Source organism: Mustela putorius, unplaced genomic scaffold (assembly GCF_011764305.1).
Source record: "Mustela putorius furo isolate JIRA1106 unplaced genomic scaffold, ASM1176430v1.1 tig00000129_pilon_pilon_pilon, whole genome shotgun sequence".
Lineage (NCBI taxonomy): Eukaryota > Metazoa > Chordata > Mammalia > Carnivora > Mustelidae > Mustela > Mustela putorius.
In genome coordinates this window covers 14,235,959-14,251,704 of record NW_025421290.1, presented here as the reverse complement: position 1 = coordinate 14,251,704, position 15,746 = coordinate 14,235,959, and the positions used below count along the sequence as shown (strand labels likewise).

The window sequence follows — 15,746 nt, the reverse complement described above, 5'->3', positions numbered from 1 at the left end:
TGCCTTATTTGGTCAGTAGAGAGCACAGTACTGTAGTCAAGACCAGATTCTGATGCCACCTGGTTGAATGTGTTCTGGATGTAGGATTTTGGGTACATAGCTTCCTGTTTCTCATCTGTAAAATGGAAATAAGAATTTTTGCCATTGAGGGGGCACCTGGATGGGTCTGTTAGTTGAGTATATCTGCCTTTAGCTCAGTTGTGAGCTGGGATCTAGTCCCCCATTGGGCTCCTTATTAATCAGGGAGCCTGCTTCTCCCTCTGCTTACTGCTCCTCCTGCTGTGCTCGCTCACTCTGTCTCTCTCTCTCACAAATAAAATCTTTAAAAAAGATTTTTACCATTGGTTTTATGGATATTAAATGAGTTTATATACCTAAAGCCTTAGAAAAATTCTAAACAATGAATAATGTATATGGAAGTATAATAGAGTATTTTTTGTTGTTGCTCATTTAAATTAGTCACATTTGGCCAGTTTTATGTGGTTTAGAATATTCCTTCCTGTACTCCCAACATTATATTAAATGGTTGAAATTACAAATTTATTGTTGGATGATATAGTATTATATACTTCATAGTATTTCATGATAAATACTTTGTCTTAATTTTTATCTCAATGCTTATTTCAAAAAAAGGTAATTCCGAGAAGGTGTATGCTGGGCATTAAAAAAATAGAACACCATTGGATAATTGTCATTTATAATATTAAGATTAATGGAAAATACATGCATGTAACTTTAACAGGAAACATGTACAAACATGTACCACAAAAATTAGTGAAAAAATTATTGAGTACATAGACATATGAGATAGCTATATAGGAATAAAATATTGTAAATGTGTATTTCTTCCCAAAATAATTTATAAATGTAATTCAATTCTAATCTAATTGGAATCCTGGCAAGATGGTTTATCTTTAATTTTTTGTTTGGTTTTGTTTTGTGGTCTTGGGGTGGGGAATGAAATTCACAGATAATTACTAAGTTTCCTGGTCAAGAATAATCAAGAAAATTTTCAAAAACAAGATTGGCAATAAATTAAGGTGGAATCCTAGAAAAAAATTAATCCAAAATAAAGCAGAGAAGTGATAGAGTAACAAAACTCAGAGAGAGCAAACAGAAAACAAATAGTAAAATGTTAGACCCAAATATGATAAGTTTTAATAATTCCATTAACTGTAAATGGGCTAATCACTCCATTAAAGTGGAGATTATAAGAGTGGATTAAAAAACAGCTCATTGATAGCTACTATAAGCTATCAACAGGAAACATTTTTTTCTTTTTTTTCTTTTTTCAAGTTTTTGTTTAAATTCCAGTTAGTTAACATACAGTGTAATATTAGGTTCAGGGTAGAATTTAGTGATTCATCACTTACATACAACACCCAGTGCTTGTCACAATAAGTGCCTTCCTTAATACCCATCAACCTTTCACTATTTGCAGATGACATGATACACACACACTCACACATAGAGGAATTTTACTCAGCCACCAAAAAGAATGAACTGTTGCCATGTGCAACAATATGAATGGAACTAGAGGGCATTATGCTAAGTAAAATAATTCAGTCAGAGAAAGACAAATACTATATGATTTCACTCATATGTGGAATTTAAGAAAGAAAACAGATGAACATAAGGGAAAGGAGGGAAAATAAAGTAAGACAGAGAGACAAACCACAAGACTCTTAACAATCAGTAACAAACTGAGGGTTTTGAACAAACCCTAGAGAGGAGGTGGGTGAGGGGTTGGATAACTGGGTGATGGGCATTAAGCAGGGCACTTGATATAATGAACACTGTCACTGGATGTTATATGCAAGTCATGAAGCAGTAAATTCTACCCCTGTAACTAATACTATACTATGTTAACTAACTTCAACGTAAATAAAATCTTGAAAGAAAAAAAGGTTAGTGGTTAGGAACAGATACATCATCATAAAAACAGTAAGAAGTTCACAGTGGCTATACTTATATCATTTTAGGTAATCTTCAAGACAAAGCATATTGCTAGAGATGGATCTTTTTTATTATGTTATGTTAAAAAAATCTTTTACTATGTTACTCATCATACAATACAACATTACTTTTTGGTGTAGTGTTCCAAGGTTCATTGTTTGCATATAGCACCCAGTGTTCCATGCAGTATGTGCCCTCCTTAATACCCATCACTGGGCTAACCCATCCCCCCACCTCTTTCCCCTCCTAAAACCTCAGTTGGTTTCTTGGAGTCCATAGTCTCTCATGGTTCGTCTCCACCTCCAATTTCCCCTCCTTCGTTTTTCTCTTCCTTCTCCTAATGTCCTCTGTGCTATTCCTTACGTTGCACAAGTAAGTGAAACCATATGATAATTGACTTTCTCTGCTTGACTTACTTCACTTAGCATAATATCCAATCCTTTCCATGTTGATGGAAAAGCTGGATTTTCATCCTTTCTGATGGCTGAGTAATATTCTATTGTATGTATGGACAATTTCTTAAGAATAAAAGGGCCAGGGACAACTGGATGGTTTAGTATGTTAAGCATCTGCTTTTAGCTCTGGTCATGATCCCAGGGTACTAGGATCAAGTCCTGCATTGAGTTCCCTGCTCAGTGGGGAGCCTGCTTCCTCCTCTTCCTCTGCCCCCTGCTCACTCTCTCTCTAATAAAAAAAAAATAAAAAGTCCAGTTCTTAAGGAAGATGTAACAATGACATATGTGTATGTGCCTAATAACAGCTTCAAAATACAGAAACAAATGAAAAACAGACCATAAGGAATACAGTCAATGATATTGTAATAGCAATGTAATGGGATGGATTGTAATTATGCATGTGGTTATAGCATCATAGCATCATGTATAAACTTGTCAATTCACTAAGTTGTGCACCCAAAACTAATGTAACATTGTCAGCTACACTAAAAAAATACAAAAACAAAAAACACAAACTTGATTGGAGATTTTTAGCACCCTTCTCTCAGCATTTGATTGAATTAGATAACATAATCCATAAAGGTCTATAAAATCTGAACAATACCATCAACCCTCTTGGCCTAACTGACATTTATAGAACACCAACCACACAGCAACTTCAGCTCCGCAGCTTATATAGGCACGTCTTTTTTTATTGCACTGTGCGGATACTGCCTTTTTTTTTTTTTTAATAAATTGAAGGTTTGTGGCAATTCTGTGTCAAACAAGTCTGCTGGCAACGTTTTTCCAATAGCATTTGCTCATTTTGTATCTCTGTGTCACGTTTTGGTAATTTTCACAATATTTCAAACCTTTTCATTATTATTATATTTGTTCTGGTGGTCTGTGATCAGTGATTACAGCTCACTGAAAGCTCAGGTGAAAGTTTTCTATAACTACATGCATAACTACATATTTTAGCAATAAAGTATTTTTAAATTTATGCACTTTTAAAGATGTGACACTATTGCACACTTAATAGTGTAGTATAAACATAATTTTTATATCCATTGAGAAACAAAAAATTCATTGTACTTGCTTTATTCTGATATTCACATTTTTGTGGTGGTCTGGAACCAAACTTGAAATATTTCTGAGGTGTGCCTGTATATTCTTTTCAAGTTCTGATGGTATATTCACCAAAACCATATTCTGGGCCATTAAATGAGTCTTACTAAATTTCAAAGAATTGAGATCAAACAGAGCATGTTCTCTGCCCACAGTATAATGAAATTAGAAATCAATAAGATAGAAGGAAAATCCTAAGTAAGTAGGGCATGGATCAAAGAAGAAATCAGGAGAGAAAGTAGAGAAGATTTTGAAATGATTATGAAAATTCAGTGTATCAAAATTGAGGGATATTGCCAAAACTAGAATAAAACCATAGCTTTAAATAATATAATTAATATTTTAAATAATTCAGTTGATAGAAAAGAAGAAAGGTCTAAAAATCAGTGACCTAAGTTTTCACCTTGAAAATCTAGCAAATAGGGCCCTGGGTGGCTCAATCAGCCTCAGTCTCTCCACTAAGCTAAGAGCCTGCTTCTACCTCTCCTTCTACCTGCTCTTCCTCCTGCTGTGCTCTCTCTGTCAAATAAATAAATAAAGCTTAAAAAGAGAGAGAGACGTTGAGTGGGCTCAGTTGGTTAAGCGGCTGCCTTCAGCTCAGGTCATGATCCCAGGGTCCTGGGATAGTCCTGCATTGAGTTCCTTGCTATGCAAGAGCCTACTTCTCCCTCTGCCTGCTGCTCCCCCTGCTTGTGCTTGCACTCTGTCTCTCTCTCCCTCTCTCTCTGACAAATGAATAAATAAAATGTTTTTTAAAAAGAAAGAAAATTTAGAAGAAGAGATAAAGTAAACCCAAAGTAAATAGAATGAAAAAACAAAGGAGATAAGAGAAATCAATGAAATAGAAAATAAGCAATAGAGAAAATTGACAAAGCCAAAGTTGGTTCTTTGAAAAAAATTGACAGAATTTATGAACTGGTCATTAAACTGACAAAAATAAGAATATTTACCTATTTTATAAATAAAATATTATGTATCCTACAGACATTAATAATAAAAATATTGTTGAAAAGACTGGTGAGGGGGAAGTGAGAGCAGTCAAATGTGATAATGATACAAGGATTGATAAATTGATCAATAGTATGGGCTAGAAAGTCTTGAAACTTTAAATATTCATCAGATCTTAGTAAGAGGAAGGATTCTCTGAGCATTAAAACAGTGGAAGAAGAGCCAAAAGTAAATAAAAAGAGTTTGGGTTTGGTTCCATAGAGAATTTTTGTATGTTAAAAAAATATTTTGGGCGCCTGGGTGGCTCAGTGGGTTAAAGCCTCTGCATTCAGCTCAGGTCATGATCTCAGAGTTTTGGGATCTAGGCCCGCATTGGGCTCTCTGCTCAGCAGGGAGCCTGCTTCCTCCTCTCTCTCTCTGCCTGCCTCTCTGCCTACTTGTGATCTCTGTCTGTCAAATAAATAAATAAAAATCTTAAAAAATATATTTTAAAGGCAAAATGATAATGTGATATAAAATATTTGCAATAATATAAAGAATTAATGTCTTTAATATATAAAAAGCTTATATGGATTAGTAAGAATTACTACTTCAGTAGAGATATATACAAAGTTCTTTAGATGAATAGATAATAATTCACTGAAAAAGAAATTCAAGTAACTTATAAAATCTCTGGGAAAAATAGCTTTCCTTATTAATTGTCAAAATGTAAATCTGTGCATAACAGTATTTATTCAAGTGTAATTTGTATTAGGAAAAAAACCCAGAAGTGACCTAAATGTCCAAAGTGAAAGAATGATTGCAAACCAAGAAACAGACTCTTAACTATAGAGAACAAACTGATGGTTACCAAAGGGTAGGGGGTGGGGGGATGGACTAATTAAGGAGTGCACTTATGATGAGCACTGGGTTTTGTAAGTATTGAATCATTAAATTGTTCACCTGAAACTAATATCACACTGTATGTTTTTAAATAACTTTTTAAAAAGAAAGAAACTGTATGATATATTCATATGGAAGAATATGAAAATTCCATGAAAAGAATCTGGTTTTAGAAAAATAGTGACAGGGGAAAATGCTCATTATGCAGCATTAAGAGAAAAAAAGGGGACAGAAAACTGTGTTGTTATGATCCCATTTAAAAAAAAAAACTGTTTTACAAAGAAAACAAACTCTTTTGGCAGCAAAACTTGATCTGAACTGATGTGAAGCTGTCATATTTCCCATTATTTTTATAAGCTGGAGAACAATACCAAGAGCCTGTTATGTAAAAGCCCTCCAGATAAAGCAAAAGTTAATTAGAATTTTAGGTTATATTAATATTCCAAAGTAGGAACTATCTTTAGTACACTATATATATCCTTTTAATGTATTATCTATTGCCAGAATCAAATCAATAAGCCTTATTTTAATATAAGCAAATGATAGGTTTTAAAGCACAGAAATGTGCTATATAGAATGTTGCCATTTCGTCTACTATAATTATGCTTATTAAAAGAACCAGGTTTTATATTCAAATATAAATGCCATATATACTGTTTTACTGATTTCTTGAGTAATACTGAATGGAAATTATTTTTCAGTTTAATGAACATTATTCTGCTGAAAATTTAAATCCTCTCTCTTCACAACAAGAAATTGGTAAGTGATTTGAAGTTTGCTACATAAAAAAACATGTTAACTTCCTCACTTTTTATTTAGTTTGCCTTCTGATTTTCTCAGACCCTCAGTTTATTCTCTTAAAATTCTATTACTTCTGCACCACTCACTAATTATTTTTGTAACAATTTATCTTCTTTCACTACTCCACTTAATTCTCCAATAACTACTAGTGACTTAACAATTATTAAACAATATGGGTATTTTGTATTTATTATCATATTCACTATCTTTGTAGCATTTGGAATAGTTGATTATTCTCATCTTCTTTCCGAAGTTCTTAGATTTCCTCCTATATCTCTGGTGCTTTATTTTATTTATTTATTTGACAGACAGAGATCACAAGCAGGTAGAGAGGCAGGCAGAGAGAGAGAGAGGATAAAGCAGGCTCCCTGCCGAGCAGAGACCCCGATGTGGGACTCGATCCCAGGACCCTGAGATCATGACCTGAGCAGAAGGCAGAGGCTTTAACCCACTGAACCACCCAGGCGCCCCTCTCTGGTGCTTTTTATTGGGTCTTCTTTCTTCTCCTATCCCATGATTGATTCATTCAACATACAAATATGTATGTGTATACATATATTTTATATTCAGTACTGCTCTAGCTCTGGTGATTAGTGGACATTTCTTTTTTCTTTTTTTCTTCTTTCTTTTCTTTCGGTTCCACATACAAATGAAATCATACATTATTTGTCTTACTCTGACTTCACTTAGCATAATGCTATTAGTGTTACTATAAATAGCAGGATTTCCTGGCTTTTTCATGGCTCAATAATATTCCATTGTGTGTATGTATATATGTATATACATATATATTTCTTTTCCTTGCCTGGCTGCTATATCTAGGACTTCCAGTACTACTTTGAATAGGAGTGGTAAGAGTAGGTACTCTTGCTTTGTTCCTGATGTTAAAGGAAAACCTCTCCTCCTTTCACCATTGAGTATAGTGTTACCTGTGGCCTTGTCATATATGGCTTTTATTATGTTGAGATATGTTCCTTCTATGCCTAAATTGAATTTTTATCATGAATGGGTGTTGAATTTTGTCTAATGTTTTTTCTGCATCTATTGAGATGATCATATGATTATTTTCTTTTATTCTGCTAATGTGATGTACCTAACCTCATTCCAACATACATTTAAAGCCTTTTCTAATAAAAATAACATGTGCTTTTGACCAGACCAAAGAACAAACTACAATTCAAATATGCCCACACTTTCTTATCTACTTATTTCTTCCTGAAATCCTCAACTTCCATTTCTTTCTAACCATCTTCAAAGACCAGTTTCCATAAATCCTTTTATTTCCCTTCAACTTTTCACCCCCAAAAGATCTCTCCTTCAATTTTCTATATTTTCTTTTTCTATATACTTTAAAATATTCTGTTGTCTGTTGTTACTTATTAACATATAAAATCTTCTAATCACAGATCTTTGAGGACAGGGATTCTGTTTTATTCACCTTTGTATTGTCTACAACTTGAACATTAATCTGTTATTTTATTTATAATGAGTATAGGAGTTTTTTTTTTTTTTAAGATTTTATTTATTTATTTTACAGACAAAGATCACAAGTAGACAGAGGCTGGCAGGGAGAGAGGAGGAAGCAGGCTCCCTGCTGAGCACAGAGCCAGATGCGAAGCTCTCACTCTATAAAATAAATAAAAATAAATTTTAAAAAATTCCTTTTAGAACTGTAGAAGCCTTTTCACTGTTCTGTTCATTTCCTTGAACAATGCGACAAACAGTATATTGTAGTAACTCATAAACAATAGTTGAATAAGCTTGACTTCTGCAGTATCTCTCAGACCCAACGTCTTTCCCCATTCACTTTGCTATGACTGTTAAGATCAAGCCTTCATTTCTTTCCTTTTATTCCCACTTGTAGACACTCTACTGTTCCAAACTTCCTATGTATTCTTTCCTTAGTGAGCCTTATTTTAAAAATTGCTCAAATTATTTTGGTGGGGGCACAGGGAATGGGAGAGTGAGAATCTTAAGCAGGTCTACACTCAGTGTGGATAAGGAGGCAGGGCTTGATCTCACAATCCTGAGATCGTGACCAGAGCCGAAATCAAGAGTCTATTGCTTAACTGCCTGAGCCACCCTGGTGCCTCTCCACTTGAAAACTTTTAATGGCTTTCTCTTACATATAAAATAAAGTCCGGATTCTGTAGTTGGATGTTCAGTAGTCTTTCCAAGCTCATCTTCATTAATACCCTTTTAATAACTTTTTATTATTTCTCAGTGTTCCTGACAGGCTGAATTGATTTCTGTTACCCTTATACTTCTATGCATGCCTGTTTCTGTGCCTCTGTGCTGTTCTTCCAGTTAAGGTGTTTTACCCCTTTTTCTGCCATATATACTAGCCCTTATTATACTCAAGTTCAAGTTACCTAAAAGTAATTTTGGATCTATTTGATTTTTCATAGTACAAAGGACAGTTCTTTGCATATAAGAATACAACTACTAATAATTGTAATTATTTGGTAGTAACTATGCAGAATTAGTGCTGAGGTATAAGTTAGCTACTAAAACTGCTTTTAAAACTACTGTTTTACTTACACTTCACTGTTGAGTATAAAGAGTGGTGTTTTAATTTATTAATTATTATTTAATTATTAATAATATTAATAATCACTTAAGAGATTCAGTATTACCCTATTTATTGTTTACAGTACATCATAATTTAACAGATTATGCAAATTATGTAACATGAATAGCATGGTATTGAAATGTTTATTTTCCTCAGGAAACTTATTTGGAAAACCAGGAGAAGATGCTTTCACATTTTCTTTTTCATCAGACTCTTCAACTCATACATTTGGAACTGGAAAAGATGATTTTAGTTTTCCATTTTCATTTGAACAGGATCAAAACTCAACACCTTCTGTAAAAGGCTTTTCCTCTTCCTCACAAAGTACAACACAATTTACTTTTTTTTGAACTCATTACTAATTTCTCAAATTATTTAACTGCTCTGTAATCATCTAGGGCATAAATTTACATTATTACTTAAAAATGAAGACTACTTTCTTTTCTTGATTAAAGCAGTAATGGGTTACCATAGTTACATTATTGATTATATATTTAAATATTGAGGGAAATTAACCCTATGTCATCAAATTTTGTTTTATTTGAAACATTTGCTGTCGTAATTTATTTTAATTTTGATTTTGCAAGCCTTCTTTAGGCAGAATTAATCTTAACAGAATTTGATGCTTTTTCATTAATCTTTACTATACGTATTAAGCCTGCTTCTCTCCAGAACCTGAATTTCATTCTGGTAGTATTTTAGGTGTTTTGATAAGAACAAGAACTTTAGGCTATCAGAAGATTTTTTGGTAGTAACTATGCAGAATTAGTGCTGAGGTGTACTTTAGCTACTAAAAAATGCTTTTAAAACTGCTGTTTCACTTACACTTCACTGTTGCAGTATAAAGAGTAGTGTTTTAATAATAATTTCACAGAATTCATGTTATTGGTAGTGAATAAAATATGTTATTTTCTTCTAATATAACAAATAATAAAAGTCTAATTTTATCAGTTATTCTAGCATCTTTAGTGGAAAGCAGTTAAATATGAAGGGCTGGAGTAATTTTTTAAAATTAGATCATTGTATTAATGATAATACTGTTATATTTTCTTGCTTAAACTTTTTTGAGGAACATTTAAAATTTTGTTTACTCTTTCTAACAAAAAATTGGCCCTCATGTTTTATATGCAGTATTTGCTTGTGAATTGTAAGTGAAATGAAGATATTTAAATTTTGATGAAATTATATGAATGTATTATTCAATGTCTGTATTTTGTGCTTTCTAAATTGGTTACATTGAGTTATTGAGTAATAAAGAGTCTTGACACCAAATTCTGGTGTGTGAGTGGTGACAGATTTTAAGTTTCACTGCATTTTCTTTCCCTTCTGCTCCACATCTGATCAAGCTGATAAGCAAGCCCAGGGATTCCCACCTTTAGCACCAGTGGGATGTTCAAGCCCGGTATAGGAACTCTTGATCTGGACCCACCCACAACCATAAAAACCCACAGCCATTGATCTCTCAAGCCATTTTAAGACAAACTACGTAGTCCTGCCTGCTTTTTTTTTTTTTAGAAAAACATCATTATATGAGTAATAAACATTTTCATACCCTACTGGGGTGTATGTGGTGCCATTAGTCTCAATATCCAAGCCAAATTTTGGTGAGAGTCTCTCTTGCTTCTTCAGGGTGTCCACAACATATCACAATTGTGTTAAATTAAGCCTTCCCAAAGACTTGACAGAAGTCAGAGAAAATACAGCTAATGAGTGAAAGAATTTTTTTTTTAAGATTTTATTTATTTATTTGACAGACAGAGATCACAAGTAGGCAGAGAGGCAAGCAGAGAGAGAGAGGGGGAAGCAGGCTCCCTGCTGAGCAGAGAGCCGGATGTGGGGCTCAATCCCAGGACCCTGGTATCATGACCTGAGCCAAATCTGACTGCCTCTCCTCCCCTACTACAATTCATGTGTAAAGTCATAGTCACCCAGGAAAGAAAATAGAGAGAGGGGGACACTTTGTGTGTGTGCCTAGTACCTAAGGAATTAGAAGGAATCAGCTGGGTTTGGGAGCTGTCTTTTGTTTTCAATTTTTTTTTTTTTTTTTGCGGGGGGTGGGGGGAATCTGGGGTTTTGTTTTGAGAAAGGGTGGGGGGGAAGGCGAAAACGGGAGGTGAGGGTGGGTCGAATCCGCCTGTACTTGTTCAAACTTCTATGCACTAAAACTCTTGAGTACAGTAAGATGTGCCCATCACGTGAGAGCATATGCAATCATTAAAAAGCATCTGGCATGCAGTTAAAAAAAAAAAAAACTGTTAGGGTTCAGAGAAACAGAACCAAGAGCATCCATTTCTGTCTTCTATCCATGTATTTATCCATAATCTAGATTTATTTTAAGGAATTGGTTCTCATGATTGTGGAAATTGCAAATCCTAAATCTGTAGGACAAATTGGCGGGATGGACATTCAGGTAAGTGTTAATGTTACAATCTTGAGTCTGAAATCCACAGGGCAAATCAGGCAGGCTAGAAACTCAGGGTTTCTATATTAAAATCTTGAAGCCAAATTCCTTTTTTTGGGAAACCTCTGTCTTTGCTCTTCAAGTCTTTTTTTTTTCAAATGATTGGATAAAGTCTGTTCACATTATGAATAATAATCTGCTTTATTCAAAATATACTGATTTAAATGATAGTCACATTTAAAAATACCTTCACAGCAAGGCACATACCTCAATATTATCAAAGCCATCTATGAAAAACCCACCGCAAATATCATTCCAATGGAGAAAACCTGAAAGCTTTTCCGCTAAGGTCAGGAACACGGCAGGGATGTCCATTATCACCACTGCTATTCAACATAGTACTAGAAGTCCTAGCCTCAGCAATCAGACAACAAAAGGAAATTAAAGGCATCCAAATCAGCCAAGAAGAAGTCAAACTATCACTCTTTGCAGATGATATGATACTATATGTGGAAAACCGAAAAGACTCCACTCCAAAACTGCTAGAACTTGTACAGGAATTCAGTAAAGTGTCAGGATATAAAATCAATGAACAGAAATCAGTTGCATTTCTCTACACCAACAACAAGACAGAAGAAAGAGAAATTAAGGAGTCAATCCCATTTACAATTGCATCCAAAATCATAAGATACCTAGGAATAAACCTAACCAAAGAGGCAAAGAATCTATACTCAGAAAACTATAAAGTACTCATGAAAGAAATTGAGGAAGAAACAAAGAAATGGAAAAATATTCCATGCTCCCGGATTGGAAGAATAAACATTGTGAAAATGTCTATGCTACCTAAAGCAATCTACACATTTAATGCAATTCCTATCAAAACACCATCCATCTTTTTCAAAGAAATGGAACAAATAATCCTAAAATTTATATGGAACCAGAAAAGACCTCGAATAGCCAAAGGAATATTGAAAAAGAAAGCCAAAGTTGGTGGCATCACAATTCCGGACTTCAAGCTCTATTACAAAGCTGTCTTCATCAAGACAGCATGGTACTGGCACAAAAACAGACACATAGATCAATGGAACAGAATAGAGAGCCCAGAAATAGACCCTCAACTCTATGGTCAACTAATCTTCGACAAAGCAGGAAAGAATGTCCAATGGAAAAAAGACAGCCTCTTCAATAAATGGTGTTGGGAAAATTGGACAGCCACATGCAGAAAAATGAAATTGGACCATTTCCTTACACCACACACAAAAATAGACTCAAAATGGATGAAGACCTCAATGTGAGAAAGGAATCCATCAAAATCCTTGAGGAGAACACAGGCAGTAACCTCTTCAACCTCAGCTGCAGCAACATCTTCCTAGGAACATTGCCAAAGGCAAGGGAAGCAAGGCAAAAATGAACTACTGGGATTTCATCAAGATCAAAACCTTTTGCACAGCAAAGGAAACAGGTCAACAAAACCAAAAGACAACTGACAGAATGGGAGAAGATATTTGCAAACGACATATCAGATAAAGGACTAGTGTCCAAAATCTATAAAAACTTAGCAAACTCAACACCCAAAGAACAAATAATCCAATCAAGAAATGGGCATAGGACATGAATAGACATTTCTGCAAAGAAGACATCCAAATGGCCAGCAGACACATGAAAAAGTGCTCCATATCACTCGGCATCAGGGAAATACAAATCAAAACCACAATGAGATACCACCTCACACCAGTCAGAATGGCTAAAATTAACAAGTCAGGAAATGACAGATGCTGGTGAGGAAGCAGAGAAAGGGGAACCCTCCTACACTGTTGGTGGGAATGCAAGCTGGTGCAACCGCTCTGGAAAACAGCATGGAGGTTCCTCAAAATGTTGAAAATAGAACTACCCTATGATCCAGCAATTGGACTACTGGGTATTTACCCTAAAGATACAAACGTAGTGATCCGAAGGGGCACATGCAGCCGAATGTTTATAGCAGCAATGTCCACAATAGCCAAACTTTGGAAAGAACCTAGATGTCCATCAACAGATGAATGGATCAAGAAGATGTGGTATATATACACAATGGAATACTATGCAGCCATCAAAAGAAATGAAATCTTGCCATTTGCTACAACGTGGATGGAACTAGAGTGTATCATGCTTAGCGAAATGAGTCAAGCGGAGAAAGAGAACTATCATATGATCTCCCTGATATGAGGAAGTGGTGATGCAACATGGGGGGCTAAGTGGGTAGGAGAAGAATCAATGAAACAAGATGGGATTGGGAGGGAGACAAACCATAAGTGACTCTTAATCTCACAAAACAAACTGAGGGTTGCTGGGGGGAGGGGGGTTGGGAGAAGGGGGGTGGAGTTTGGACATTGGGGAGGGTATGTGCTATGGTGAGTGCTGTGAAGTGTGTAATCCTGGCGATTCACAGACCAGTACCCTGGGGGATAAAAATATATGTTTATAAAAAATTAAAAATTAAAAACTAAAAAAAAACCCTCCACAGCAAAATCTATAATGGTGTTTGACTAATCAATTGCACACCATTGCTCAGCCAGGTTGACACAGAAAATTAACCATCACTGCTAGGATCTTCAGATCTTTCTGCCTTTGCATGACCTTTTCTCCATATGTGAAATCTCCCTTTGTCTTTCCTTTATAAGAATATGTGGTTACATGGATCTACTTGGATGGGTAATTGAGATAATCTCTCCATTTTAAGATTCTTAACTAAATCCTACCTGCAAAGATCTTTCCCCTGCCCTTTCTTCGTCATATGGGAAAGGGAGGGAGATACAGATATTTTTAGGGGGCCATTTCCTAGCTAGTGACAAAGGGTATATAGTGTTTGTGTACTTTCTTTTAGTCTGTGGTGTTGGAGTATCTAGTCAAAACACTGTTTTTCAAAGTTACTGAGGATAACTCCTGTCTTCCCTACTCTCTATTTATGATTATATCACTCATAATATTGTTAACATTCATTTATGCATTTCATCTTGAATTTATGAATTCCTGTTTAATCCTTAAAATTTTTTAAAAAAGTTTATTTACTTGAGAGAGCGAGGGAGCACATGTAAAGTAGGGGAGGGGCAGAGGAGAGAGAGTGAAAATCTCAAGCAGACTCCCCACCGAGTGTAGAGCCTGAAGCAGGCTTGTTCTTACAACCCTGGGATCATGACCTAAGCCAAAATCAAGATGCTTAACTGACTGAGCCAGCCAGGCACCCCTAAAATTTTTTGTATGGTAAAACTCCCTCTTTGTGATCTGTTGTTCTATTGGTTTTGACAAATAGAGTTATGTATCCACCACAACAGTACCATATAGAATAGTTCCGTCACTCCCCAAATTCCCTAGTGACGCTTTGTAATCAACCCCCTCCCTTCCAAAGCCTGGAAACCATGGGTCTGTTTTCTGTCACTTTAGTTTTGTCTTTTCCAGAATGTCATATAAATGGAAACATAATATATGTAGGTTTTGGGGTCTAGCCTCTTCCACTTAGCAATATTTATTTAAGCTTCATCCTGGTCCTTGCATGAATCAAAAGCTATCTCTTTTTATTGCAAGCATTCCAGTGTATGGATGTGGTATACCTTGTTTATTCTTTTGCCTGTTGATAGGCATGTAAGTGGATTTTGAGTAAAGTAAAAACACCCACGTATGGAATTTTATGTGTGAAATAAGCTTTTATTTCATTTGAGTAAATACCTAGGAATGGGATTCTTGGGTTGCGCAATAAGTATATCTTTAACTTTATAAGAAACTGCCAAACTGTTTTACAAAGTGACTGTACCATTTGGTGTTCCTATTCACATCTTTGTGAATACTTGGTATTATCAGTTTTTAAAATTTTAGCCATTCTAATAGGTATAAAGTGGTATGTCATTGTAGTTTTAATTTTTATTTCCCTAGCTGATGTTGAGCATGGTTTCACATGCTTATTTGCCATCTGAATATTTGGGATTGTTAAAATAAAAATGGGGTTGTTTGTTTTCCTACTGTTCAGTTATGCAAGTTCTTTATATATTTGGTATACAAGCCCTTTATTAGATACACAATTTGCAGATATTTTCTCCCCATCTGTGTCTCTCACAGAGAAAAATGTTTTTAAATTTTGATAAAGTCCAATCTATCATTGAATTGTGCTTTTGGTTATTTGTTAAATATAAAGGCTCTTTGCCAAACCAAAGGTCATAAATTTTACTTCTGTGTGTTTTTTTTTAAGATTTTATTTATTTATTTGACAGACAGAGATCACAAGTAGGCAGAGTAGGCAGGCAAAGAGAGAGGGGGAAGCAGGCTCCCTGAGGAGCAGAGAGCCCAATGCGGGGCTCGATCCCAGGACTCTGGGATCATGACCTGAGCCAAAGGCAGAGGCTTTAACCCACTGAGCCACCCAGGTGCCTCTTTGTTTTGTTTTTTAATTTTGGAGTTTTGGGGATGTTTGGTTGGCTCTGTTGGAGGGGCATGTGATCCTTGATCTCGGATTGTGAGTTTGAGCTCCACATTGGATTAGAAATTACTTAGATGAATAAACAAATAAATAGATTTTAAAAAATTTTAGAGTCACGGTGCCTGGGTGACTCAGTCAGTTAAACATCTGCCTTCAAAACTGAGGAAGACACAAAGA

General features: G+C 35.2%; 1 protein-coding gene across 3 annotated transcripts in view; it reads left to right on the top strand.

The window, feature by feature from the left end:
• The window catches only part of CUNH14orf39 (chromosome unknown C14orf39 homolog), a 58,760-nt gene extending 48,779 nt beyond the window's left edge, over positions 1–9,981 (top strand). For all 3 annotated transcript variants that reach the window (XM_045070162.1, XM_045070156.1, XM_045070160.1), the window contains exons 17-18: positions 6,050–6,107; positions 8,878–9,981. In XM_045070162.1, coding sequence (XP_044926097.1) covers positions 6,050–6,107; positions 8,878–9,071 — 252 coding nt within the window. In that variant the 3' untranslated portion in view covers positions 9,072–9,981. The remainder of the gene's footprint in view (positions 1–6,049; positions 6,108–8,877) is intronic.
• Positions 9,982–15,746: the final 5,765 nt, after the last annotated feature.